At 43.6% G+C, this 27,098-nt stretch overlaps 1 protein-coding gene across 12 annotated transcripts; it reads left to right on the top strand.

Moving 5' to 3' along the window:
• Window positions 1–664: 664 nt before the first annotated feature.
• Window positions 665–26,685, top strand: TSC1 (TSC complex subunit 1). Of its 12 annotated transcripts, none has more exons than XM_040083013.2 (23): window positions 665–759; window positions 7,935–7,997; window positions 9,055–9,230; window positions 10,106–10,209; window positions 10,836–10,988; window positions 12,551–12,695; window positions 13,723–13,877; window positions 14,179–14,252; window positions 15,674–15,852; window positions 16,291–16,400; window positions 16,622–16,745; window positions 17,105–17,220; window positions 17,450–17,522; window positions 18,155–18,253; window positions 18,346–18,913; window positions 19,142–19,185; window positions 19,707–19,873; window positions 20,741–20,923; window positions 21,276–21,386; window positions 21,877–21,999; window positions 22,939–23,126; window positions 23,233–23,394; window positions 23,671–26,685. In XM_040083013.2, the coding sequence occupies exons 3-23, from the start codon at window positions 9,125–9,127 to the stop codon at window positions 24,149–24,151; spliced, it is 3,465 nt and encodes a 1,154-aa protein (XP_039938947.1). In that variant the 5' UTR covers window positions 665–759; window positions 7,935–7,997; window positions 9,055–9,124; the 3' UTR covers window positions 24,152–26,685. The 12 variants fall into 12 exon arrangements, with proteins under 12 accessions (XP_039938947.1, XP_039938950.1, XP_039938953.1 ...); XM_040083016.1 differs by lacking the exon at window positions 665–759 and adding an exon at window positions 805–901 and having other exon boundaries at window positions 7,935–8,046; XM_040083019.1 differs by lacking the exon at window positions 665–759 and adding an exon at window positions 805–901 and having other exon boundaries at window positions 7,935–8,046; window positions 23,674–26,685.
• Window positions 26,686–27,098: the final 413 nt, after the last annotated feature.

Genomic DNA, 27,098 nt, shown 5'->3' on the forward strand with positions numbered 1-27,098 from the left:
GAGGAGGAACACGGAGATCCCACCAGCCTGGGGACCGAAAGGTGCAGTTATAAACCTGTTGCACGGGGCACACAAAACCGACGGCTGGAGACCCCGCGGTCATTTCCTTTCTTCCCTCCTACCCAGCATTTTCCACAGGGAAAGATAAAGGTTAATCTGCAAGGATGGGATGTTTGTGTTCTGCGGTTGCTGCATTCTAAGGGGGGAGGGGGGAAGAAAACAAAAACAAAGAGGGGATCCTTGTGCGCGGTTTGGATGAATAAGTCCTCAGGGATCCAAAAACAGGAGGAAACAAGCCTTGCACGCTCATCAATTAAAACCAATGAGATCTGGGGCGCGTGCCCGGGGGTTCTGTCCGGGAGCCACCAGAGCCGCGTCCCGTCAGCACCGCTCCGCATAGAGCGGCACTTCCCAGAGGCTTATTTTATTCTCTTTCAGCAAATCCCCGCACTTTGCACGGGACTCTGAGGTGGGATCCCGGAGAACCGGGAGACCCAAACCCCGCTCGGCCGCGTCCCCTCAGGGCCGGGCCTTGTTTACCGCCCGCGCGCGGCCCCGCCCCCCGCATCACGCGACCTCCGCCGATCGCTGCGCTGCCCCCGCCGAGATCCCTCCGCCGCGGCACTCCGCGGGGGCGCGGCGGCCGCGGGCTCGCCCCCCGATCATCCCCCGCGGCGAGAACGTCCCGGAAGGTGCGAGGGGCGAGCGGAGCCGGAACGGCCGGGGAGAGAAGCCGGGAAGCCGGCGGAGAGAGAGGCGGTGAGGCGGAACTAGGTTGTACGGCGGAGGGATCCGAGGGGCGAAGAACTGTGATGGGAGGGGGAGGCAGGGCCAAGATGGCGGCGCCCTGTGGGCCGGAGGAGCCCGGAGTGGTAAACAGCTGAGGGGAGGAGAGGGAGAGGTGAGTGCGCCGGGCCGCCCCCCGCCGCCACCGCCGCGGCGACACCGGGGACGGCCGCGGGGACGGAGAAGAGGAGGCAGGGCAGAGAGATGAGCGGGGAAGCAGGGAGAAAGGGCTGGGGGAGGAGGCGGCAGGAGAAAGGGAAAGGGTCGGGGGGATGGGGAAGGCGGGGGGGTGATGCTCCCCCTCCGTCCCCTTTCCTGCCTCCCTCTGTCCGCTTTCCTTCCTTACAGACAAATTTGCTCCGGGTCGCTGCCCGGGGGGCTCGGGGCTCTGCCCCCCGCCCCCTCCCCCCCAGCAGGATCCCCCCCACCACCAAAGCACCCTTTAAATTCAGCGGCTTTTATCGAAAAAGGCCCAGCAGCCCCATTGCAAAGGCTGAGTAGCGATTTCCAGGTTTCCCCTGCCTTGTTTGTTTGTTGAGGAGGTTCCCTTGTCCGGGGTTGGGTATTTAATAAAGCAGTTGTTAAAGTCTGTCCACTCGGTGAGGAAGGCTTTTCTCATTTCCTTGCTCCTGGGTAGGTAATGTGAAGTCAGGATATTGTTTATTTCTACAATAAAACATTTTGCTTCCTGTTATCACAAAGAACTTGGAAGGCTGCAATTCTGAAGTTTTCACCCTTTGTTTGTTATGGATGCAGTCCTTGTCATTGTTTTATCAGTTTAGGCAGAGCTTCTCTCCTTGCTGTTTGGGGTTGAGGTTTTTTTTTTTTTAATGAATCTTTTACAAGGCAATGGGTGAAAGGAAGAACGTGCCTTAAAGGAATGCATGATTCAAAACCCCTGGAAATGACCCAGAAACCGGGATCGGGTTTTGTGTGCAGAACTCTTTCCAGAACTGCTGTTTCCAGAGAACCTTCCAGTGCGTGCTAATACAGGTTTTCATTCTTTGTGTGGTCTGATCCTGCAGTTTCCTGACATTAACTTCTGGGGATAGTTGTTGGAAACCCGTCAGAATGGAAGCACTACTGAAGTGATCCCATTAGGTGAAAAATATTCCTCTTCAGTTTACATGTGTGAACAACTAGAAAGTAAATCTTTGAAAACTCTGGAAGTTTTAGTGATCAGTGCAAACCTTGGGACTCCATCTGTCTGCTCTTGTCTTTGCTGAGCAGCAATCAGGTACTCTGCTTATCAGAAACAGCTGTGCCACACTGAAGCTTAAAATAAAATCAGGGGTTTAAAATCCTTTACTCAGTGAAAACCCTTTTTGCTTTGTTTTTGTTTGTTCATTTGTTCTGTTTTTTTTAGCAGCCTAGTTCACCCAGGACTACATTTGTGAGGAATTGCATGGACTTAGACTGATGAAAATGTAGTCAGAATATCTAATGTGTCACGAGATAAGCTTTAATTAAAATGATTTTATCTCTGCTGTGTTTAATCCTGACACCTTAACTCTTTGTTACCTTTATGGTGACTAAAAAAACTTGTGTTATTGATGGATTCCCGTGTGAGATACGCTGGCCAACTGCAGTTGTTTTGGTGTTTGGACAAATATTTGTCTTCAGTAACTATTTGTAGTTTAAAATGAATGCTGGCTCTATTTGCAGCTGGGCTGCTGGGATGTTGTCCTGATTCCTGAAATTCTTCCAACTGCCAGGCACCTTCTTGTCAGCCCTGACAGGAGCTGGGGATGCGATTCAGCCTCTGTGCAAACCGAATGGCCTGTAACACATGCATGGTGCAAACACACACAAACAGAGATTTGGAAAAGATACCTTTTCATTTATTGGGAAGAAATTCTTCCCTGTGAGGGTGGGCAGGCCCTGGCACAGGCTGCCCAGAGAAGCTCTGGCTGCCCCAGCGCTGGAAGTGTCCAAGGCCAGGTTGGACGGGGCGTGGATCAATTTGGGATAGTGGAAGGTGTCCCTGTCCTGGCAGAGGGTGGAACTCGGTGGTCTTTAAATTCCTTTGCAACCCAAACCATTCTGGGATTCTTCAATAATAAGCAAACAAAATAATCAAAGCTCTTTGCAGCGGTGGAAGCAGGGGAGGGCATCAGATTTTGTGGCAAGTTGCAGACAGGTGTGTATTTAAGAAAGAATGTTACAGCTTATTGTCTGGTATTCTATGTTCATGTCGTTTAATCAACATAATGAGGACAAGTAATGATGTTTCCTTTCTTAGCATGAGCACTTCTTTGAGTAGCACATTAAGACCCAGAGTAAAGTTCTTGCAGTGGTGAATTGCTGTCACTTTCCTGGGCATTATTCACGTTTTGTTTTTACTTTACAGTTACACATCATTTGCTATTGTTCTGTGTAATGCTGGCTTTAATTTTTGGAGCAGTTAAAATGCCTTGATGAGTACAGTAGATAGGTTTCAAGGTTTACTGAATTGCTACCTAACTCTGTGAATATTTTTAAAGGTTCCTCTTGGGGGCAAAAAGAAATGCTGCAGAGATTCAGGAGTCTCACTCCTTGTGTTAGTGCCAAGCTTAGAGCCCTCTGATCACCTGTTTGTAGTTAAAAAGATTCCACAGTTGGGCAGACTTTCCATGTGTAGTGTTAATTAAATTGTTCTAGAAAGCCAGGGCTTGTTCTTATTTATTTATTTGCTATTAATATATGCAGTTGTGTGCAAGGAATTGCAATAATCCCCCGATTCCCTTCTGGTTAGCCTGGCTTCTGCCAGAGGGTGAAGTGACAGCCCTTCTGTCTTTGGGCTTTTTATGATACGGATTGTTTTTAAACAATTTTTCCTCTGACAGAAATGTGATGAGTAGCAATTAGCAATAATGTATTAGCACAGCATAGAGTCCAAAGGATCTTAAATATTGCTGAATATGATTTTCTCTCTTTGTTTGGGCTTGCTGGGTTTTTTTGGGACATACCCGTTCCCACGTCAGTTAAGTACCTGTAACAAAGTACAGGAGAATGTGTAAATATCAAGTTGTAACGATAAATAATGGTCTAGTTTAGTTATGGAATCTTGTATCAGATCTTAATATAACCAGGAAAATATTTACTATTAGAAGAAGCCAGACACCTTCATTTTTTAAAGATGAATAAATAAATTAAATTTATTGTATTGCCAATTGTAGTGATCAGTTTGAAATGAGGTTTAGAGTTATTATTTCTGGGTGGTGAAAAAGGGAATTATCAGCTGCTTGCTTTCCTGTGCCACCAGTGGTTTTTTCTCCCAGCTGGAACTTTTCATTCATTGCTTATGTCACTTGTATAATGGCAATGTTCAGTTTAACTGTGAGGGAAATGTAAGATTGGGCATGGTTAGGGAGCATAAAATGAGCTTCAGTTTTGTGTGGTGAATGGGAGGGGGTGAGGCTTAATCCTTTCATGACCAACATTTCAAAGATGCCAGTGAAAAGGGCTGCTGCGTTGTCAATCTGAATTTTTCTTTGGACACAATTGCTGTAAAATCCTGTCCTCGTTGGTGGCTTTTGCCAAAGCAATACCTGGGGATGTGACCTGACCTTACCTGCGATAGAAATCAGATTGAAAAGTGTAAATGTGGACGTTCTGGTCCTGTGGTGTTGAAATCCCCTTTTTCTTGGGGCAGAGGGGGCAATAACCATTTACTGGCACACTCTAAATTGAACTGCTGCTTAATGAGGGGAGATAAAAAGCTGCTGCTGATCCCCATCCCCCAGAGTAGGTGCTCCCGGTGTCTGGATTTGGGTGTTGTTGCAGCAAAGGCCGAGGGTGTGTTTGTGGTGTGTCCCCCTCCTCCCCACCCCTGCGAGCAGCATAACTGGCACTACCAGCTGCTTTTTCATTTGGCTTGGGATAAAAATACACTGAACAGAAGAACATCTTCTCTTGACAGAAATACTTAGAGAAGTCGTAATCTTTGGGAATACTCTGCTGTCTCTTTCTCTGTTTAGACTTTTCTGTTATTATTAATAATATTTCTATAGTCTGTTTCTACAGTCTCTCCCTTTGTCTTGAGTTTGTAGCTTAAGCTGTTTTGTGTTGTTAAATTAGCTACTGAAAAAAAGAAATTTAGGCTTGATTCTCGGCTTGTTGGCTTCTCCTTTTCCTTCTGTAACATGGCTCCAAAGCTGTATTGGTACTTTAATACTTTTTACTAAGTATATCTTAAAGAAAGCTCTTGAATATAGGAAGTGCTGTTTTTCAGTGAGATTGGAATGTTACATTTTAAAAGGTACTTAGACTTTTTTCTGCTCTTTACTGTCCAAGTACTTTGGATCTTTTGTATAAAACTAGTTTTAAAAGTTAGTGAAGAGTCAGTGACTCAAATCAGATAGAAAACTTACTTGGTTTAATCCTATTAGCTGCAAGAATGGCTGCAGGGATGTGGAAATTCTTCTGATGAGGGAATGACTGCAATATCTGGGGATGGAAGTATTAGAGAGTCTCATCCTGTAACTGTGTATTTGAGCAGAAAGCCGTGCTGGTGATGTGATACTGTAAAGGTGTCAGGGATGTCCTGTTCGCAGCACAAGTATCAATTCCAGATACAAAATACCGGCACAGTCAGCGGCTGATCCCGCTGTTTCACAAGGTGACGGGAGCCCCTTAACCTGCCCCGTGCTTATCTACAAGAGTTGAAAATCACATCACAAATTCCTGGTGGGACTGTGATAAATCACACTGACACCACGGGGCTGAACTTCATCCCAGAACACGGCGTTTTCTGACTGAAAGCCTGGTGCCTGTAAACTACTGATTCAGCTGCCTTTGCCTGAGAAAAGTGTGACATGATTTAAGACTACTGCTGGGATTTCCTGGCTTGTTGATTTGTGTTGGGCACAGATTTGAAGCATCTCTGTCTTACTTAGAGTTTAAAATGACAAATGACTTTACCTTGAGAAAGCTGTGATTTGCTTTTTTAAAGTTACAGCCATTTGTTTACAGTGGGGTGACAACATTGACTGGTTAGGTGTAACTTCAGATCAACTTCCACCTCATGAGGTACCTGTGTGTAACATTGCCCCATTTTCAGATGTGGTTTGAGATGATTTTATTAATATTTTGAACATTTTTGGAGTGGAGACTCCTCCACTTTAAAGTACTCCAGTGCATGATTGACAAGTTTAAATAAACGATGCTGGATTTATTGGCACAAGGTCACTCCAGCCATCTGTTTTAGTCAGGGAGCTTGGGAAATGATCCGTTACCTACGTGTGTGTCCTTATCAGCCTCACCCTTATCTGATGGCAAGGATTGTTCGTGCCAGCACAATGGCACAAAGTTTGAAATCCTCTTACCTTCTCAACATTTAAACCGGAGTTTTCCCCATCTGTCTGCAAAGGTATTGTTGAGCCTGACCTCTGAAACCCATCCATAGCATCTCCAAAAGTGTGTTGTATGATTTCACCAGGCTGCAGATTTTTCTCTGGCAATATCAAAATCAGTGAAACTGCTGTTGAGGTTTTTACTGGTGTGACAAAGATCTGGTCCAATATAAAAGTATTGCTCGAGGAAAATAAGGAAAAAAAAATATCACTCTTTTCACTGGTATGTGATGAGAATCAAAGAGAAGAGAGTTGACAAGGTTTTTGTGGGGTAAAAAAAAGCAGAGATTTGTGTTTCTGCTGCTTTAATTCTCAAAACAGGTTTTGCTTGCAGTTGCTCTGGGGGTGTGGCCATACATCTCTTTTGTCAACAAGACTTTAAACAACTAATTCATGTTGCTTAGGAAGCTGGTGAATCTATTGCTTCACCATAGCTGAGACTGTGTCCTGGTAGAAATTAAAGGACAGCAAGGCGTGTTTGAAAGATCTGTTCTCAGAAAGGAAGGAATAGATTCCTTGGGGTGAGCTGCTTCCCCATACAATGTTGCAAATGCAGTCATTGAGTCAATTCAGTATTATGATTGCTAGAAATGGAAAAAAACCAGTTGTTTCCTCAAAAGGAGTAACAGAGTGGAAGGCTGACTTCTCAGGTCGCATGGATGTGTGGCTTTAAACCTTTGGAAAGGATGGTGTCACTCTCTGAGCATTGTTTGTCTTGTAAACAGTAAGTGCTTTGAGGAAGGAGTTGAAGCTTGGGAGTCTGCACAATATAAGGGGGGAAAACAACCAAAAAAGCCCCAAACCAAAATCCTAAACCACAACAAATGCCAGCTCTGATTTCATGAAAAGCAATGATCCGTTCTGCTTTCAGTAAAAAGCAACTTCTCTCACCCCAAGTCTCTATTCTATTATTATCCCAGTCTTGCTCACACTACCAGCCAGTTTTAAGTCTGCAGGTTTAGCATTTTGCCAGCATTAGACTAGAATGGAAATAACATTTAAATCTGAACACTTCAGTGATCAGACTCTGCTGGCTGCTTGTACAGGACCTGAAGTTTTATTTGGAATATTCAGTTGTGATCATTGAAGACTGAGGGTGAGGGCTTTTATGTTCGGCACTGGTGGTTACTGCAATGCTCCAGCCAGTTTGTTGCTACTGAAATGCCAGTTGGGAGTGTGGTGCCATATTATCACTTTTGAATTTGCAATCAGTGCCAGGTTAAGTAAGCTGATGTCTGGTGGCACTAAGAAAAGTGACCTTGGGCAACTGCAGAGTGATATGTTGCAAATGACAAAGTTTACTGGTGGACAGGTTAACTCCTGCTGTCCAGTGGCTTTGTTAAACATAAATATTCAAGAAAGTAATATGTATATAGGTGATTACAGCATTATTGTTTAAAACAGCAGTGATCTGTGGTCCTTGGCTAATGGGTAGAAATATTTTTAATAGAATTTAAAGGCTTAAATTAACTACTTTATGTTCAAAATAGAGAAGAATCCTTTCTGTGTAAGATTTTACCTGCCATAAATAAAACTTCAGCAGCTCTTGAAGGGTCACAGTACAAAACCATGGTCTTGTGAAAACCATCTAGTTTGAGGTAATTGCACGGCTTAACCTGTGGACAGTTCTGGAAAGGGCAACTGCAGCACCTTTTGGTGTTTTTCACACTGAGGGCTGACTGTTCTCATGCAAAGGGTACACAACTCTTCTGTTCTGTGTAAAAAACTTAGTGATGTTCTGAACATATACCTGGTGTGATAAGGAAGAAATAAATTGTGCCTTTTCTTAACGTCTTTCTGGTTTTCCTTTATTAGTGATCATGAAAGGTGTGTGGCTGACAGCATTGCAGACAGAAGCTCAGCTCATCCACAGAACAGGTGCTGTAAACACAACTGCAGTAGAAAAACAATTTTGTGTGCAAGCTTGGTATGTGTCAGTCTTGCCTTCCATGGGGGAAGTGAAAAATGTATTCTAGCTTGGAGTGGGAGGGAAGAAGAAAACGTTGCTGATAATAATATTAGATGTGATCTAAAGCCAGATTTGTTCTTCCACTGGGAAAGGTTTGGTATAGGATTCTTCTGGATGAAATAAAAATTGATTCATTTTGTGGTGGGTAGGTCAGTGTGACACCTGAGTTCCTCTGGTGCTGGTACATGGGAAGAAGCCATTTTAAAAGCCTGACATGGCCGAGATTTGCTCCCACTTAGCACTGTGCAGCTGACCAGTTGTACCTGCACGCTGTTGCGTTTCATACTTTATGCAGTTTTTGCACGGCAGAGTTTGTGATCACAAATCCCTCAAGTGAAGTCAAGGTGTGTTGTGCTGCTCAGGCTGAGTTTGGTGTGCTCAGGCTGCCCAGGAGCAGCAGCTGCAGCAGCCCTACGTGAGTTTCCCAACAGCTGCAGCCTGGCCACATTGCAAAGTCTTAAAGCCCAAATCTCTCAGGGTGCAACAATGCAGAGCCCCGGGCAGTGAATTCCTGACCGGGTCACAGGAGTAGAGAAGGATCTGGAGGTGTGTGTTTTCTCCAGATTTGAGTCTTATACACAGGACTGGAAAGGTGGTTTGAGGAGGAATTGCTGTAAGAACTCAGGAATGATGGGATTCCGGAGAGCTTTTTGCATTTTATTCAAAACTTTAGCTTCAGTTTACTAACCTGGGGAGCAAATTAAAAAAAAAGTGGTAAGAGAGTGCTCTGACAGTCTAGATACTGAGGTCTTCTGCAAAACAGATTAATGTCCTTGTGAAAAACACGGAGAAAACCCTACTCATGACTCATTGGCTTTTTGGAAATTCTTACAGCTTTTATTGCAGGTGTGGAAACCCTAACAATCCTCTCAGTGTTAAATGGGCACTTGTGTGGAAAAGAAATAGGAAAGATGATTTTATATGGACAGGGAAAAGTTCACTCATCTGCTGTCTCTTCTCTCCTAGTCTGGTAGAAAGACACCAATGAAGAACTTCCTGAAGTTTTAACCTCCACATTCATGTCAGTACGTGCATCATGGCACAGCAAGGAAATGTTGGTGAGCTCCTCTCAATGCTGGATTCTCCAATTCTGGGTGTCCTGGAAGATATAACAGCTGCATTCAAAGATAATCTCATTTGTGGTATGTATCCTTTTTGTGTAGTTTTGGGAAGGGTTTTGCTTTTACATCAGTAGAGGTGGACTAATGTGAGGGTTGTTTTTTTTTTTTCTATCAAACACTGTCTTTGCTAATGCAGCTTGAAAGAAACTCTTGATATTTTGGTTTGAAATTGCTTTAAGGATGGAGGCTTCTCTTCAGTCCATTTTGCTTAATGGCATGGCTCCTGGAAGGTCTGTTACATAATTGTTAAAGCACTATTACAAAATGACTGGCTTTTCCTGAGGCAGAGCCTCAAGTGTGAGCTGATGAAACTTTCTTTGTCAAGTCTATCTACAAAGAATTAGGTGTCACCCACATTATGGGAACCAGTGGGATTTTGTTGTTAATAATAATAAAAAAAATACCCTACTCCCAAACAAAACAGACTCAGAGTTTGTGAAAAGCAGTTTGTGATTGCTGCTGTTGAGGCATCACTTGTGCTGACAGAGCCTTTTCAGAGCATGAGAGCGCTGCCAGTGTCCTTGTCCCTGAACTTGCTCTCCATTATCTGCTGAAGGGAGAGAGAACATCAAGTCACTCCTGAACACTCTACTGGGTAAAGCGCCCTTGCAGCTCAGCTACCTGTAGGGTTTTATGGTTAGACAGGAATTGTTAGTTGTTAAAAAACCTGCTCCCTTTCTCTGAGCTGAATGCAATCGCTTGAATGGTTTGGAACCAGGAAATGTAGTTGAGAGGTCTCATTTTCCCAAAGGTCTGCTGAGCACCAGGGACTGCTTTATGTTAGAAATTGTGTAATAGTTGCTTAAAAGTTCTGCAATGTCCTTGTAGCAAGTGCTTCATTTTTAGCATATTGAGAATGGTTTTGGGTTTTTTTCTTGCTGTCCCCAAACTGACAGACCGTGGGCCTATGCTTGTCAACAACCTGGTGGACTATTACTTGGAAACCAATTCTCAGCAGGCACTGCATATTCTGTCCACTCTGCAAGAGCCTCATGACAAGGTAAAAAAAATCTTGTTACAGCAGATTTTAGCCTGGTATTGAAGCAGCCTTTAAATAGCATCTGTTAAAACTCTAGGGGTTCCACTCTGGTGTAGAATTACCTTGCTGTAGAGATGTAGTATCTCTGTAGTAAGAGTAGTTTAAGCTTTAATAAAAACTTCAGAGGTCTCTGTTTCTTGAGTTGCTTAAACTGACCCAATTAAGCAAAGAACCTCTATAAAGGAGCAGGTTTGGAGGATTAATGTTGTCTCTTTACAGTGCTCCTGCTGCAGGAGGTGGTAGCCTAAAACAAATTGGGTATTTTGAGAGCAAGTAAGGATTTTAAATAGATTGGAAGTGGCACTGCAAATTGGCTGCTGTCCAGATTTTTTTTTTTTTTAATTATTATTATTTACTCATAAACATTTTGAAGTGCAGTGACTGCTTCTGGCCTGTATAGTCAGCATTTGCCTACCAGTAGTTTCAAAGTTATTGCCAGGTTTTATTTCCTCTGGGATCCTGTATATTTATAAAATGCCCATAGTTTCCATATTGACAAACTGCTGAATATAGGTCAAAAAGAGTATAGAGCAGTTAAATATAAATACCTTTCTTTTTCTACCACTCTCTGCAAAATCCTTTATCAGCATCTACTGGACAAAATTAATGATTATATGGGCAAAGCTGCTACTCGTTTACCCACCCTCTCTCTGCTGGGACATGTGATAAGACGACAACCATCTTGGAAACACAAACTTTCTCAAGCACCTCTCCTGCTTTCATTACTTAAATGTCTCAAGGTAAGAACTGTCAGTGCTGTCTGTAAGATGTAAACTTGCATAGAGATGCAAGGCATTTGATTCCTGTTTTGATGTCATTTAGTTAAGCCACAGTGCTATTAATATCAGCTGAATACTCTGTGCTGGTGCTGTTATTGCTGACAATCTTGTTTCTAAAAGCCACTGTCACTGTGAGTTAGGAATGTTTATTTAAGTTAAGGACAAGAAGGCCCTTGGTGAAGTTGGTGGATATCTTAAATGTGAACCTAATGAGAAATACAGTAACTTCCTACAGGTGCAGTTTGAATTTATGTAGATGGGCCATGCAGTAGTCTGTTCCCTGGTGAAATTACCTTGGGATTAGCAGACTTTCCCTTCTTAGCTACTGACATGATGGATTATGAGGAGGTAGCTGTTCCCCCAAGCTTTGTGGGTTTTTTCCTCATCTGCAGATTGATCAGGTGTAATACTGTACAGCACTGTACCAGTGCATAAGGAATGAATAGTGCTTAAGAGACCTAGAGAGCATTGTAGTAATGGAATTTATTATGATAGTGAAGAATCCACGGTAGTCATGAAGTCACATTTAAATGCACGATGAAGTCAAGTGCCAGTGCTCTTCAAAACAAAACCACCACAAATTTGTAACTGCCAGAGGAGCAGCTCCAGCTGCTATTACTGGAACTCCTGACAAGATCTGTTGCCCTTTGCAGTGTGACTGAGGGAGGAGTGAAATGTGTCAGAAAGCTGTGGGCGTAGGACAGAGATGTGGAAGTGCTGGGGATGTGGACAGAGGGTAGGGATGGACAGGAAATGTGCTCTGATAGGTTTTGTGTGGCTGAGGGAGAGTAGAGGCTGTAGACACACATGAGGATAAATCCCTTAAAAATGACTGTCCCACAGCCTGACCTGTGCACTGTGCACCCTGTGCTGACAAAGCAGAGGAGCTGCCAAGGAAAATGTGCATTAAACTGAGGAAGCAAGGAAAGAGTTTGAACATTTTCTGTGTCCTTTCCTAAAATCTTGATTCTCTTCCTCTTTCATCCAGCCAAAGGTTTGCACTGCCATATCCCTTTCTTGTGGCACAAGACAAGGTGTTGTAGTCATTGTTTGAATTACTGCTGGATGAAATTTCCAGCAGCCAGGTTTAGTGGAAAAAAAAAGCTTTTGACCCCTGTGTTGGTAACTGGCCAACACCCCTGATCAGATCTGCGGTTTCTGAGCCTCTGAATGCTGTGTGTGCTTAGCTCTGGGAAGGAAGGAAGGTGGCACATAAGATGCTTCACATACCAGTAATTGTTTTTACTCAGCTGTGGAACTGTGGTGATGTTCCCTTGTTAACTAAGCCAAGTGTTTATATTGAAAAGCAGCAGAGTAGGAGCAAGAATCCCGAATCTATTTTTTCTTCAAGTTGTTCTGTATGAAAATACTCAATAATCTTGGATCATTAAGTTCTGGTAGGTTTCAGAGGGACTGTTTCAATAGAGAACTTTTTCCATGATGATGATTCAATGTTCACTTCATCCTTGGAAAAAAATAAGTTCAACACATTTCACTAATGCAGGTTTTTTCCCTTCTTGCAGACTGACACAGATGTAGTAGTACTCACCACAGGTGTCCTAGTGCTAATAACCATGTTGCCAATGATTCCTCAGTCTGGCAAACAGTACCTTCATGATTTCTTTGGTATCTTTGGGCGTCTCTCAGCCTGGTGCTTGCAGAATCCAGGTGAGATTTCAACTTTGTTGCATGCAGTTGTGGTTTAGCAGTATCCTTGTGACTGGTGTGCAGCTGATGAGCACATTCTTTTGTGAGGCTCTTAATGGTCTGAGATTATTTAAACACAGAAAATGATGTGTTAAACCCACAAGCTGTTCTGTTCTTTGAGAGCATGGGCAAGTTCTTTGCCCAGAATTTAGAAGTCTCTTAGAATCTTCTATGTGGTACTGCTACTGCATGAAATTTCACTGAACCAAAGTGCTGCCCTGAGGACAGTAAAAAGCAGAGATTGATCTTAATGGAGAGAGAAGGAAAAACACTCATGTTTGAGGCAGATTTTGGGGAATCTGATATTCCCAGATATCAGTGGGGAGGGGAAAGAAGCAACATATATAAAAGTTTATTTTAATGGACAGCTATCAGTAGTCATGAAGGTTGATAAAACTGGTTTTCTCAGAGCCCTGGCTTTGCTGTATTTGTTGTAAGGGGTCTGATATCTAACACCAGCAGTATCTGTGACTGTGGCTCGTGGCTGAATGAACAAATGCTGTGTTAAGCACATAGAGCTGCTATTTAGAGAGCCATTCTGCTTTGCAAGTAGGATTGGAACTTCTGAGGTGAATACTAAGATTTGTCTGTTGTGATTGCTTTTGGTGGCTACAAGCTTTTAGTTTTTACCTTTGAAAGTGAAACAAACCTTAGTTTCCTTTTTTAATCATTCAGTCAGTCTTACTCTGGCTCACTGTCTAGAGGAGTTTCAGGTTTTAACTTGAATAAAAACAGAGCTGTGCTTTGAGAATGACAGCACACTGGTTGGAATTAATGGTCCTTATCTTAATTTCTGGGTTTGCTGTGAGCTGATGACTAAGTGTTGCTCGTTTTCTAAGAAGACTTCACAGTTTCACTTGGGACTATTTGTACCTCAAAAGACTTGTTCCAGTTAACATTTCAAATTTAAAAGTACTTCTCTTGCATTCTTAGAACTTCTGTTATTTTTCTCCAGTGTAATGAAAAAGATTCTAACTACTTTTTCCAGGTCACGTGGCAGAGATTTATCTTGTCCATCTTCATGCCAGCGTTTATTCTCTCTTTCATCGTCTTTATGGAATGTATCCTTGCAATTTTGTCTCCTTTCTGCGCTCTCACTACAGTATGAAGGAAAACCTGGAGACCTTTGAAGAAGTAGTCAAGGTAAAATGCTGCTCATCTGTGTATCATCTGAGACGAGGGATTTATAGCGATATATACCAGTTTAATACAATTAATTTGCCAATTCAGCTGAGGGCTGTTCAACAAAACAGTATAAAATTGAGCCATTTGAGTAAAAGCTCATTTGGGATCAACTCCTGAAGCTGTGGTGATGTGTATTAACCTTGTCTGTTAAGTGTAACTTTCTGAACTATTGGGATCAGTAATTTGCTGATCAGCTTTGTGTGGTTTAGTGCAATCCAGAGGTGCTGCACTGATAACAAGTCCTTCTTCTTCCTCCCAGCCAATGATGGAACACGTGCGAATTCATCCAGAGTTAGTGACTGGATCCAAGGACCATGAACTGGACCCACGAAGGTATTATATGTTCTCTCTGCTATTAGGAAAGGCTCAAATTGAGCAGCTTTCTGTGGGGTCATTTCAGAAGGCTGCAGCAAAACCTTTTCTGTCAGCAGCAGTTTGTGTGGGGGTGTTTTGCCACCCAGATTTGTAGGTGCACCAGGTAAACATGTAGACTTTCTTCATCCCAGCTTACAGCTGGATGAATAAGCAAAACTGTTGTGAAAGGTCATTAACAACAGTGTTTGGGTTCTAAATTCATTTTGTGTCTGGGATGGCATCTGTCTTCTACTCGACTTTATCTTATTTTTATGACTTAATGATCAACCATCCTCATAAAGATCTAAAACAGTTTGCCTATAATGAATAAAGTGAAACTGCCAGAGATGCTTCGTTGGCTGAAGGTTTGGGTCATATTCCTTGGGTTTCTTGAAGTATTTGATGGGATTTAAGTGTTTAAAATGGCTTCAGTGTGTCTTGTTTTGGTACCTAGATATTGGTTCATTTAACAGATCAGTTCTTTTAACAGGTATGTGTTAACATTATCAGCTGTATTAGTTTTCTTTAGCAATAGGCTCATTTGCCTGCAGCAGCACCACTTGCTGCTTTTCTCTTGTCTCCACAGGCCCAGCCACTGAAGAGGAGAATTTGACTCTTGTTGCTGCACAGTAGTGCTCTTGCCCTGCTTTTCAGAGCCACTAGGAAATCACTCCTAACTGGGAACCCATTGAATGTCACAATGCTCAATTTTGCAGGGGGGAGGGTGGCACCACTCAGGAGCACAATTGGCACAAACCTACCAGTGGAAGCCTTCTCTTTTGGTATCTTGGACAGAGAGGATTTTACTTTCTGAAGCAGCCCAGCCTTTAATAGACAGCCTTCAAGGCTTTCTCTTCCTTACAGTGAACATCCATCCCCTGAAATATTGGGCAGATCTAATTTGGCTGCTTAATTTAGTGAGAAGTAGTTTTCAGGATGAAGGAGATAGCAATAGTAAAAAACATTCCCCAAACTTGGGAGGAAAAACACAGATCTGAAACTGGCTTTGCAGACAGTGTTTGCTTAAATAATACAGATTCCCTCACTGCTGGCATGTCTAAATTTTGACTACCAACATCTGAGTGTAGTTGAGCTGATTTCTACAGCTGCTGAAGCTCAGGATCAACCAAGTCTTCGTATGCTGTTCCTCCTTTCCAGAGTGCTCCATGGCAGACCTTCATGGATCTCTGTGTCAAAGCTGTTTGTCTCCTCTTTGAGAACCCCCTCTCACAAGTCATCTGGTTGCAATTTCTGTGCCTTGTTCCAGTTTGGCTGGGAGCATGCAAAGCTGCCTGGAACAAACAAGCCATCCTGCAAGCCAATTCCTCCTATCTCCAGGAACTCTTGTTTTTAACAATAATTGACTAACTTACTCTTTTGGATCCAAAAACTGTCTGCAGGTGGAAAAGACTAGAAACTCATGATGTTGTGATAGAATGTGCCAAAATCTCCCTGGACCCTGCAGAAGCCTCGTATGAAGATGGTTATTACTCTGTGTCTCGGAAACTCTGCACAAGCTTAAAACATCATCAAACTGACCCCAGTGCCAGCTCTTACATTGACACACAGAGCAGCTATGGTAAGACCTGCCTGATGGCTAATCAGTACCCAATTGCTGGAGGAGAGCTGGCCCTAGAGCAAAAAAGCCCATCTCATTAAGTTGTCCCACTTAAAGTCTGATTCTTAAGCACGAGAAAATAAGTGATCATTAAAACAGTAAATACATCGATATATTTTCTATGTGCAGACATATACAGTGTGCTCTCAACATTTTCTCTTTATCCCCTGTCCTCCCTACCTCAAAACAACAACAACAAAAAAGAAAACTGTAGTATAATGTGTTCAATAGGTATTTTCTTGGGCTGGAAGAAAAGTCTCTAGCTACAAATGTCTATGTTGAATGGATTTGAAATGCTTTGATTAAAAGCCTTTAAGTCCTAGCCAGAAGAATCATGGGTTTGCATTTGATGTGTTGGATGCTTTGGAATTTTGATTTTCTCTTTTATTTAACTTTCAGGGACTTCTACCCCATATTCCACTCCTCGGCTAACACTATCACAAATGCCAGGGCAGCTACCTCAGATTCTGAGCCCACAGTCCATGAGGCTGTCAACTGAGCCACAGCAGGTAAAGCAGAAGATGAAGCCCAGCAAGTTTTCATTCTTTGCACTTCCATAGTTTCTTGTGCCAGTCTTATAAATCCATTGTTTTGAGCTGTGCTGTGAATTCTTCAGAAGTTGGTGTTTGTTTCACATTTAATCTCTGGCTGATTTCCTGTGTGGAAACCTGGATCCAGGTGCTTCACCTGTTCAGTTTCTGAGCTCTGCTGTGTTTTACTCCATGCACAGGTCACCATCTGGAGCCCTTCTGCAGTGTGTGGTATGACCACACCACCAACGTCCCCCGGCGTCATCCCATCAGAGTCATCCCAGTCTGCATCACAACCCTACAGCAAAGCTTTTGGCACATCTGGTACGTGCTGCATTTTGGAATTAGGCCTTCAAGGTTTGTTTTACTGGAAATTCTGGCTGTAAATTTTACTGGCAGTTTTTAAATGGAAATGCCGGTTGATAACGCTCGAGTGATTACTCCTGTGAACAGAGTACCTCACCTAGAGCGGTGCTGATGCAAACTGAGAGGAAATCTGGGAATTCAGTGCCAAAGTCTGAAACAACTTCTGGGAAACTGCACTTTGGTGTTGATAAACAGCTGAAAGAGATTTAAGAAGTGAATGCTATGAGATGGTGTTTAAATGTACAATTCTTCACATGCAATGTTCAGCCGAAAGGAGGAAGGGGGACCCTGCTGAGAGAACTTGTGCTCCTTTTCAGCAGGGGGGAAAGGAACACCTTTGGGAACACCAGCCACATCTCCTCCTCCACCCTGCACTTCAGATGACTTTGTGCATGTTTCACTCCCTTCAGCTGCTGCCACACCTCCTAAAAAGGTATTACGAAATTCTTCTGCTGAACTCATCGGGGTTTTTTTCATAGACTTGCCTTAATGCAGTGACCTTAACTGAGAAAGAAAAATCAGAGTAGGTGGTTTATAAAAAAATTCTTGCATTTCACTGCAAAAACTCTTCTAAATGTAGACAACTCTTGCCCCTTCCAGCTGCACAGTTGCCAATGAAATCTAAGGCAATTAATGTGTTCTGTGTTTCTTTTGTTTTCCAGGAGGACAAACCAGATTCTGGGAGGCCTTTACTGTACCGACAGCCAAATGTCATAAACAGCGATAAATCATTGGGTAAACTCCCTTTTCCTCTCCCCATTACTACAACCTATTGTAAGCAACTCCAGTTTTTATTGACACTTGTTCCAGTTCCCAAACACTTCCACAGGGGTTCTTTTTATCCTGAGTTCTTTGTAGTTCCATGATCCTGCCTTAACCTGTGATTCAACTTGAAACCTTCTTGTGATGCTTCTGATTTCAATTTAAGCTTGTATTACATCAGATTGCTAAAGTTCCTTTTTTCAGGCAGGTGCTGTGTCCTTGTGGAGCCAGCTCAGAAGCTAAAGGGGAGGTTACTGCTGATGTGGAAGTAGAGCAGTCACAGTGCACACAAGCCACCTTATTTTATTTATTTAATGGGTTAAATTGCAAATAGCACGTCCTTCCTCACAGAGCTTATGCAATAGCAAATATTAAGTTTACAAAATTATATTTTGGGATCAGGACTGACTTGTGGCTGATCTCTGAACAGTTTTCTATGTGGAATGGAACAGCAGTCAGATACCTTCCTCTGAGGAAGCATCTGAAGGAGGGACAAGCTTTTATTCTGTGAACCTTGCACCAGTAAAAGACTTGTGTTTTGTGCTGTGCTAAGGCTGGAGAAGACAGCACCTGTACATCTAACTTTTTTTTTTTTTTTTTTCCAGACATACCCAGTAGTAAAAGTTCGGTAACCTTAAGTGATCTTGCAGAGTTTTTAGGTGGGTTGTCGTTTGAAGATAGCGCTGAGAAGGACAGAGAGGAAGGTAATGTCTGCCCTCCTTACCTACACCTTAGCTGAGGAAATGTTTATTCTGTTGAAATACCAGATGCATCACGATGCTCCCCCTCTCCTCAGATGCAATATCTAAAGAGATCTCCGAGATCACGACCGATGCTGAACACATGGTGCCTAGAGGAGGATTTGATTCCCCGTTTTACCGCACAAACGAAAGTCTGTCAGGCTCTCAGAAGAAGACCCACTCAGCAGCCTCCAGTGTTCAGGGACACAGTCAGACCTCTGAGCCTTTAACATCTCTGGACAAGCCTGGGCCTGAGGGTGCACGGGAAACACCCAAACAAACGTTTACTCCCATAGACAAGCCCTGTGGAGGCCCTGGGGAGAGCCCTGCTGGGAACAGGGAGGGAACCTCTGGGGAGCCGAGTATTCTCACTCCCAGCCCTTGCAAAGTACCAGTACAAAGGAGAGTGGTGTTTGGGAGTGGGCAGCCTCCCCTCTATGAGCACCTCTTTGAGGTTGCATTACCAAAGACTGCCTACCTCTTTGTTGGCAAGAAGACTGAGGAGCTGCTAAAGAAAGCCAAGGGAGCCCAGGATGAAGACTGTATGTCCTCGACTTCTCCCGTGGAAGTGCTGGACAGGCTGATTCAGCAAGGAGCAGATGCACACACGAAGGAGCTGAACAAGTAGGTGACTGAAAATCTTACTTTGCAGACTTTATTGTTATTCTTTTTTGTGCTGCCTTAATTTCAAGCTGTGCCAGAAAAGCGCAGTTCTTCCCTAATCTTTTTATACCAAGTGACCTTAATTGTACTTTTACCAGGCTATAAGCTCTTTTGAGGTGAACATTGCTTTTTTTTTTTTTTTTTTTTTAACTTAAACTTACCTGTTAATGCTGCATTTTCTTTTTTCAGATTGTCTTTGCCAAGCAAATCTGCTGACTGGACTCACTTTGGAGGTGAGGAAATTTCTTGTGTTCTGGCAATCTGTTCCTCTATTATTAGACTTGCTTAAACAATGACCTGCATACTTTCTGCTTGTGGGTTTTTAACTAATGCTGCAGAAAGATGATGCCCTCCACTAAGTCATGGTTTATCTGCTTAGCAAGTAGCTGTGCTCCAGAGAGATGAGCTGTGTTTTTCATCTTTGAAAAGTGCAAAATTCTGGACACTTCTGCTTTTCACCATTTCAGCCTTGCTAAGTTTCTGAGTGCTGCTGGTTGTCTGACAGATCCTTGCACCTTCTCACTGTGCATTGAACCTAAAACTGATGGGTTTTCTTGCTTATTTATATATCTGTGTCTTAGTTTTGTGCTCTGAGGCTTCTGTGGTGATGGTGGCTTGGCTTTTTTTTCTTAATCAAAGGAGCAGTCTATTTGAGACCTATATCTTGCTTCGGGAAAAATATTTATGATTTTGTGTTGGAGATCAAATAAAGCAGAGAGTGCAGCTCAGCAACCTCTTCTGTCTCCCACTGCAGGTTCTCCCCCCTCGGATGAGATTCACACCCTGAGGAACCAGCTGCTTCTGCTGCACAACCAGCTGCTGTACGAGCGCTTCAAGAGGCAGCAGCACGCGCTGCGCAACCGCCGGCTCCTGCGCAAAGTCATCAAAGCCACGGCTCTGGAGGAGCACAACGCTGCCATGGTGAGCAGAGCCACTCCACCAGTGCCTGAGACACACTGGTGCTGCTACAAGTGTTAACTGGCCTGGCTGGTGTCTTTTGGTACCGCTCAATTAATGAAGAAGCCTCATTTGTCACTTTATTAAAGTCGATGTTTGTGGAGTGACTCGCGCACGAGTTCTGTGCGCTGTCGTTATCGATGTCAGTAGTTTGCAGTTGACTGCAGGCAGCTGAACCCTTCATGCTTGACCCCTGCCAGCACTTGCCTTTGGATAATGGTAAAGGCTTCCCTGTTAGTGGAGTGGTTGTTCAATGCCTGGCAGAACAGCTTACTGCATATTTGATATTGTCCTTCGGCTCCTCAGATGAGGACTAATAGCAAAAGCTTTGAAAACTCAAGTGTTGTTCACTGTGATAGAATTTGAAGATATAAATGCACTGAAGGATGTCTCAGTACACATGTAGGTGTGTTTCATAATATATTTTTATGTTATAGCTAACTGTCCATCAGGAGTTTCACCTCCTGATAATTAACTACAGAGCCAAAAGTAAACTTCTGAGTAGGTTTTGGAAGATGAACTGTTGCTTCAACTGTGAGGCCCAAGTCCCTGTGAAAGCATGAGGGGCAGTGGAAAAACAGGCTATTGCTCATTTTGCCTTTGAATGTGGCTGTTGGTTTTCAGCCTGTCCACTCTTAGCACCATTTTGTCTCCCTTTCAGCTGAAGCCAAGCCCCAACAGCCTTGAGAACGCGCTCTGTATAAAATGTTGTGTGTGTGTGGAAAAGTGTTTTCCTGTATGCTGGTAATGACAGCTTTGCTTGGCTGAGCATAGATGTCCAAACTGCTAGGAAGGTGTCCTGTCTGATGCCTCATGTGGTATTCTTAACAGAAAGATCAGCTGAAACTGCAGGAAAAGGAGATCCAGGCCTTGAAACTGAGTCTGCAGAAAGAACAGGCAAGGTACCACCAGTTCCAGGAGGAACATGATAATATTGTGGCTCAGCTTCACAGCCAGATCCGACAGCTGCAGCACGACCGGGAGGAATTCTACAACCAGAGCCAGGAATTGCAGGTATGAAGCATCAACAAATTTGTTGTCTACTTGCTGGTTTTAAAAATAACCTTTGTCATAACAAGGCATGAAATACCTGAGAGAAAGCTGCACATTTTTCTTAGAGATATTGTCCTGATTCAGAATTAGACAGTGCATAATTTAAAGTGCTTAACTTAGTATTGTCCTTTTATAGTTCTGTTTTGTCCTGTCTTCAGCTTGGAAATAGGAAAAGGCAGGTTCTTAGCTGGTTTGGAGTGGTCAATATAACTTGATTTCCAGTGCTGGGGTTTTACAGCCTCCCAGCCCTGTGCTCGTGCTGTCCTTTAGTGAAGTTTCAGAACCCTGAGTAATTTTTTTGTTACTTGAACAGACCAAGCTGGAAGACTGCAGGAACATGATAGCAGATCTGAGGTTAGAGTTAAAGAAGGCAAACAACAAGGTGTGTCACACTGAATTGCTGCTTAGCCAAGTTTCTCAAAAGGTAAGAAAATTAAGTGTTCCCAGGGTCCCTTTGTGTCTTTCTGATTATTTTTTATCTGATAGTTTTCATCAGGTGTTTTTTCTTTGTTGAGCTGAAAGAAGCCTCTGCTGAGCTGCATAGTGTCTGATAGTAATTGTACAAAAAACAACACAGAAAAATGTATTTTGGTAAAGAAACACTAAGTTAAAGGGCTTCTGAATCTTCTTATTTTGGCTTTTTCCACAGCAGAGATTTGCAGATTGAGCATTATGAATTTGTATTAAAGCCCTGCTAAATCTTGACAACTGAGAGATATTGTTTATATCATGTTTAATGGAAATGAAAAGTTATTTATGAAAACAACTTATTTAACACTTAACTACCTATGATTGGATTTTAGCCTTTGTTTCCCTTCTTTATAAAAATACCCTGTGAGCACACAGTGCCTTCAGCTGTGACTCTCCTGAACTGCTCATCCCAGTGCTGGATTCTGTTTCATTTCCCTTCCCAGCTTTCCAACAGTGAATCGGTGCAACAGCAGATGGAGTTCTTGAACAGGCAGCTGCTGGTTCTTGGGGAGGTCAATGAGCTGTACCTGGAGCAGCTGCAGCACAAGCACACAGACACTACAAAGGTACCAGTGCAGAGGACTTTTAGGGAGACTTCCCTTGAGCTCATCATCCAGCATTTCCCAGCCCTGTTCAATAGGAAAGGCTTTGTAACTTAACAGATTCTTTGTTCTGAAATTGGTTTTATATTTGATCTTCTGTTCAGATGTTTTGTTCCCTGTGGGTTTGAGGAATATCTTCAGTGCCCCTTCTGAAAGCTAAGAAGGGGTTGTTGGGGTACACCTGGGGTCTGTTTTAGCCAACTGATGTAAATTCTTAGCAATTTCTTTTCCAAAGGCCAAGGCTAGACTGTGTTCAAATGTAACTGACAGCAGATTGTTGGTAAAATAATGCAGGGTAGTGCCAGAATTTGTGGAAAGATCTTAACAAGGATTTTACGGGTTTTTGTGAGGTGTTACTTTAAAATGAGCATCTCAGCCTTCCCACTCAGTCATTTTCCTATTAAAAGTTACCAGCAACTTCACTAAAACTTCTGTGGTTCATATGGTTTTACTTCCTGACTTCAAAGAAACCTTTTTCTAATTAGGAGCAAGTAAATTACACAACAATATAACTGTTCCTGCGTGAGAGCACGTAATTAAAGAAGGTGAATAATACGCTGAAAAAAATCTCTTCTACTGGTATTTAATAAAGGTCGTGTTGGAAAAATGGGTTTAAAATAGAGTTTGTCTACTCTAATCCAGTGCAGAACTGGCAAGAGTGCTTTGATGAGAAGAGGTTTTCATAAGGAACATTAATGTGTTAATAAATTCCAGCGATGTGTAGTTATTTTAATAGTGTACATCCTCAGCAGGGCTGGTTTTCTATATCTGTTTTTAGAAATGCTGCTTTTATTCTGGCTTGCTTTAAAATGTGCCTATTTATAACATCAGAAACGTGTCTAAACACCAATAAAAATAACACAGGATCAAGTTATACTTTACCATTGTGTTGTTTGCTTCGAGGAGGTTGAAATGTTGCACGCTGCTTTTCGGAAAGAACTGGAGAAAGCAAAGTTGTGTGTTCAGCAGCAAAGCCAAAGGCTCGATGCTTCCCAGAAAAGGATAGCTGAACTGGAATCTCAGCTTGCAAAAAAGGACCACCTCTTCCTGGAGCAAAAGAAATACCTGGAAGATGTTAAAATCCAAGCAAGGTAGGGGCTTCCTGTGTAACATCTTAGCTGTGCTTTGACAGATGCGCTGTCGCAGCTGAGGCAGAATCTGGAGATTTTGGACATTCTTGTTTCTCTCTTTGCTCAGGGGTCAGCTGCAGGCAGTAGAAAGCAGGTACAAGGCCCAGAAAAGAATCACCCAGGCATTTGAGCTGGAGATCTTGGATCTGTTTGGGCGGCTGGAGAAGAGCAGCCTCCTGAAAAAACTTGAAGATGATAAAACAGAAGCAGCTGAAGCAGCAGAAGAAAGGTGAGGGTGGTGGTGTGAAATCTGCGGGACCTATGTGGGATTATTGCCAGTTTTGGACTTAAAAGCAGTGGCTGTTGTAAAGCTGAGTGTGTGACACATCTGGTCACTCCCTGTCACTCCTGCTTTGCCCCAGAGCTGTGAAAGGAAACCTCTTGAAGTACATACCCAGAGGCAGAAAGGGAAAGTAATGAAAGTAATCTACCCTGGCCAGCATTTCCCTCTCCACTGTTTAATTGCTGTGATTTCCTTGACGCTGTGTCCTCTCTCTTCCCCAAGCAGGCTGGATGGTGGTAATGAAGATACAGCAGGACACAGTGAAGAAACCGTGGGTAGAAATGGAGAGACCAAACCTCCCAGCACCCGAGGCAGCAGTAGCAGTAAGGGGGGCAGCAGCAGCGAGCTCTCCACCCCAGAAAAACCCCAGAACCAGAGGCTGAGCAGTCGCTGGGAGACATCCGTGCTGCTGGAGCCCTCCACTGCTGTCCCACTGACTGTAGGTTCACTCCCCAGCTCCAAGAGCTTCCTTGGAATGAAGGCACGAGAATTATTTCGCAACAAGAGCGAGAGCCAGTGTGACGAGGAGGGGCTCACCATCAACAGGCTGTCCGATGCCCTAAAGACCGAACAATGTAAAGATCCAAGCTTGGAGTCAAAGGCCCCTCCGAGCCCTGATAACCTCTCACCTAAGCTCCAGGAAAGCAGTGTTGGACAGCTTCATATCATGGACTACAATGAAACTCATCATGACCACAGTTAAAGAGGAAGATAGTCAATCAGTGTTATTTTCATATTCTTGGCATAGAACAGGAGGCGTGAGTGCAAGTTTAACTAAAAGCTTTTATGTTTCTTTGGTCTGAGCAGTGGCTCGTGCAGCGGAGCAGGGTCGATGGCCAGGAACGGAAGGAGGCTGCTGAATGAATGCAAAGTGGATTTTTGGGTCTGGAATTGAAAATGCCCAGCCTAACTCTTGCTTCTTTCTCAAATTCAATCCTTAGCAGCGTGTACTAATTTGAAGGGACAACTGTTAGCATTTGCAAGTATTTTTTTCCCTTTCTCCCTGTCCCCAGTTGAGTGGCTGCGTTTATGAACTTGAGTGCAATATGAGGCCAAATTAACATTTGTGAGTTTACTCTGAATGCTTTGTATTTCTTTGCAAGCTTCCCATTTAGAGCAGTTGGTTGGGCTGCATGTCCAGGTGACTTTGGTTCCTTTCATCCTGGAAAGAAGCAGCACTAGAATTTCCAGTGCATTCTCTATTTTAGCCTGTCCACTGTCCCACATCCCTCAGAGCCTAGCCTTCATTAGGTTGGAGTCTGATTGGATACCCAAATGTTTAAAGAACATTGTACCTCTGCAAAATGATTCATTCACCCTAGTTCATGATCATTGTTTGTATTTGTCCTTAACATTTCCTGGGAAGTTACATTTGAACAGACAAAAAGGAACTGGAGCTTGCAGAAGAGACCATAGATGCTGAAGACTTGTTAAAGCACCAGCTTCAGATCTTCTTGGTGTTTGAAGTGTTTGCCGGACAGACTGTGATTGACCTCACACTGGGAAAGCAGTTAGGGTGGGAGAGGAGGGAAGGGGAAGCTTTGCTCAAGTAGGGAGAGGATGCAGAACATGGAGATAGAATTCCAGGCTTATGAAGATCTGCAGAGGAGGATTTGCTTCTCTAATCAGGGAAATGTGCTGCCTCACACTCCTTCACAGTTCTGCTCTTTGTTCCTGATCTGAGCAAGACCGCTGTGTATTGAGTCCAAGAAATCGGCTTCATTCTTCCTGGGAATACTTTTCAGGCTTGACTTGGAGAGCACGGTTTCCTTTGAGTGGTCTCCTACTCAGATTGCAGCACATTCTTGAGTTCAGCAGTGTCAGTTTGGCTCTAGGTCTCTCCCCTTCACCCTCATCCTGCTTCCTTAGATGACAAGGCTGAGGAGGAATCCTGCTCGCACTGAAATCAGAATCCCAGCGTGAAGCCTTTCGGTGTTAATCATGTTTTAAGTCAATTATGAACCTTCTGTGAAGGAGGATTGTGGGATCAGGGCTTGTCAGTGGTCAGACTCAATCTCCTTCGTGACAGAACAGGGCCTGCTGTTAGGAAGGCAGTGCTTGTTTTAGATGTCCCACGTGGCTGGGTCCAGGTGTACTCAGACGGTTTAGGCTTCACAGTTCCCCTGCATCACACGTGGCCTCTTCTCCTAAACATTCTGTGGGTGGCAGCTGCTGTTTAAGAACCACCTCGCACAGAAATCGAGTCCAAGCACACTTGCATTTGTAGTTCAAATCCCTTCTTAGCCCGGGTGGGAAGGAGCTGTCAGAGCAGCTCGTGCTCGGCTCATTCCTGCCGGGACTCGTCCTCCCATTCCCGCCTCCTCCGTAACTCCAAGGTCTGAATACATTTCTGCCTGTCTTAAATTATTCTCCGTGTCCTTTCAGTTGGTCAGTCCGAACTCTGAGAGTAGAGGTGAACTTCAGTGGTTGTGTCAAAGCTGACTCTGCATGGAGTAGAGAGTAGAGAGTTGGTTGTAAGTGACAGCCTGGTTTTGTCGGCGTCTTTAGGCTTTCTCGGACGTAGTGGTAGCAAACGTGGTAGCGCGTGTTTCGGTAAGATTTGGAGGTTTCCTGCCCCTTTCCCACTGGATCCCAGCCCTGGGAGTGAACGGTTTGCACACAAAGGGCCTGATGGGCCAGCTCAGCCAGGAATGTTGGAGGAGCTCGTTCCCATCCCGCTCTGCCGAGCCCAGATCTGGCGTTCCCACGAGAGGCAGGTTTTGTGTCAGTCCCAAAAATGCCCTGGCAGCAACGCAAGCTCTTTGATAAGGTGGCTTTTTTTTTTTTTTTCTTTTAAACAGGATTTTAGCACTGGGATAGTAATGGAAACCACTTTAGGTTTGTTTATGGACCACAAAGATTATGGAGGAACAAATTTTGCAATTTTCTTTCCTAAGTCTAAAAATCATGGATCTGCTGTATGTAGTTAACTTGCAGTTTGTTTGAAGGGGTCCCATCAGTGAAGTGGAAACAGATTTTTTTAACTGACTGCTTTTAGTTAAATCTAAAATTGCTGTCTTTGTCAAGTTAATCTGTTCCCTGCCTCGCTCTTTGTAAGCATGTTAAACAATCCACATTAAATGCCATAAATATGAAATACGAGGAAATGGTACAATCGTAAGCTAAAGAGAACTTAAACCAAAAGGAGGTTTTGCTGTCCTTATTAGAATGTTCTAAAATGTCAAGGCAGTTGCTTGTGTTTAACTGTGAACAAATAAAATGTATTGTTTTGCACTACTCTGTGTTAAATTCCCTGCCAGACCTCTTTGGGACCAACCAGGTGGAAGAGAGTTCAGTGTCCAAACATCTTCCTAGATGGGACAGTCCAGAGCAGGTCAGTGCTGCTGCCCCTTTGCACAGGATTCACCATTAGAAGCTCGTTTTTCTGCATGGAGCCAAAGCCTTTTTTCCTTCTGTGACAGACAAACTCACCCACAATGTGCCAGTATAATCCATAAATGAGCTGCAAACACTTCAGCGCTGCAGATCTGCGGGTGAGCTTCTGCAAGGCCTTGCTCCTGCAGGCCTGGGCTGCACAGTGATTAGAGAAATTAATAGATGGAAATGTCAGAGCCTTGTTTGCAAAGCTGGGGCTGCTGTCAGGAGTTGGCTCTGTCTGTGCTTTTCCCTTCCATGCAGTGCATACATGA

This window comes from Hirundo rustica, chromosome 20 (genome assembly GCF_015227805.2).
Source record: "Hirundo rustica isolate bHirRus1 chromosome 20, bHirRus1.pri.v3, whole genome shotgun sequence".
Classification (NCBI taxonomy): Eukaryota; Metazoa; Chordata; class Aves; order Passeriformes; family Hirundinidae; genus Hirundo; species Hirundo rustica.

Bases quoted from the DNA above. Each gene is read 5' to 3' on its own strand.
- TSC1 (XM_040083013.2), top strand. From the start codon at position 9,125: ATGGCACAGCAAGGAAATGTTGGTGAGCTCCTCTCAATGCTGGATTCT. The intron at 14,253-15,673 runs GTATTATATGTT...AACTGTCTGCAG, and splicing joins CATGAACTGGACCCACGAAG to GTGGAAAAGACTAGAAACTC. The intron at 23,127-23,232 runs GTAGGGGCTTCC...CTCTTTGCTCAG, and splicing joins GATGTTAAAATCCAAGCAAG to GGGTCAGCTGCAGGCAGTAG.